Source organism: Mycetomoellerius zeteki, unplaced genomic scaffold (genome assembly GCF_001594055.1).
Source record: "Mycetomoellerius zeteki isolate Tzet28-1 unplaced genomic scaffold, Tzet1.0 scaffold1035, whole genome shotgun sequence".
Taxonomy (NCBI): Eukaryota; Metazoa; Arthropoda; class Insecta; order Hymenoptera; family Formicidae; genus Mycetomoellerius; species Mycetomoellerius zeteki.
Genome location: NW_017255949.1, coordinates 1 through 1,096, shown reverse-complemented (window position 1 = coordinate 1,096; position 1,096 = coordinate 1). Strand labels below are relative to the sequence as shown.

Here is a 1,096-nt window from a genome sequence, read left to right as displayed (position 1 = left end):
TATCGGTTCGACTTCACATACGACGTAGATGGTTAAAAAATTATGCTCGCGAACGGAAGATGCTCATCCTGAACGAATCGTACGACGAAAAAATCACATCGCAAACGTCGACGTTACTAGCATCGTTCAAACGATACGACGGAAAAAAGCGAAGAAGAACGGGGATATTGAACGCTGCGAACGTTGCTTTTTTACGATCCCTAGGATTCGTCGTAAGAAATGAGTCACGATATCCTGAATATCGGGGGTAAGCCGATCTTCGACGATCGTATCGTTAAAATCGAGACTCACACCTACAATCCATACGCTAATACTACATTCGGATACAGCGACGAAATACGAATACCTATACAGCATCAGGATCTGTACACGTTACCGTGCGAAAGTTTTCTCTACGTCGAGGGCAAATTCTTGGTGAAGAGGAAGAAGGAGGATGATTCCAACTCCCAATCAAGGTTATCGAATAACTGCGTAGCGTTCATGTTCGATGAGATTCGATACGAGTTGGACGGTGTTGAAATCGACAGAAATAGAAACGTCGGTATTACTAGCACAATCAAAAATTACGTATCACTGACTGCTGATAAAAATAAAACGTTGGAAAACGCAGGATGGATCAGTTCGTTTAATTGGAGCAATATATTGAACATCCCGATACCTGAAGATTTCAACTTCTGCGTACCGCTTAATACGCTCCTCGGATTTTGCGAGGATTACAAACGTATAGTGATAAACACGCGACCTGAACTTATTCTGATACGTGCGCATAACGATAGCAATTGCGCTGTGGCGCACGATTCGGACGAACCTAAGATCACACTATTGAAGATACAATGGAAAATACCGCACGTAATGTTGAACGACGTTAATAAATTATCGCTTTTGCGGACGTTGGAAGGCGGACGATATCTCAGCGTGGGTTTTCGATCATGGGACTTATACGAATTCCCTCTGCTTCAAAGCACGACCAAACATTCATGGGTGGGCTGTAAAAACGACATCGCAATTAGAGAAACCGCGATACATAATTTTTGCGCTTCAAACCGTAAAAAGAAACGTATTCTCGTAAGATGCTTCGATGTTCGATATGTGTAAA

At 42.6% G+C, this 1,096-nt stretch overlaps 1 protein-coding gene across 1 annotated transcript; it reads left to right on the top strand.

The window, feature by feature from the left end:
- Nucleotides 1-219: 219 nt before the first annotated feature.
- LOC108720920 (uncharacterized) lies at nt 220-988 on the top strand (the record flags this gene model as incomplete). The annotated part of the gene is made up of 1 exon (XM_018445198.1): nt 220-988. A coding segment is annotated over exon 1 (769 nt), but the record flags the coding sequence as incomplete, so codon positions are not given.
- Between the last annotated feature and the right edge of the window lie 108 nt (nt 989-1,096).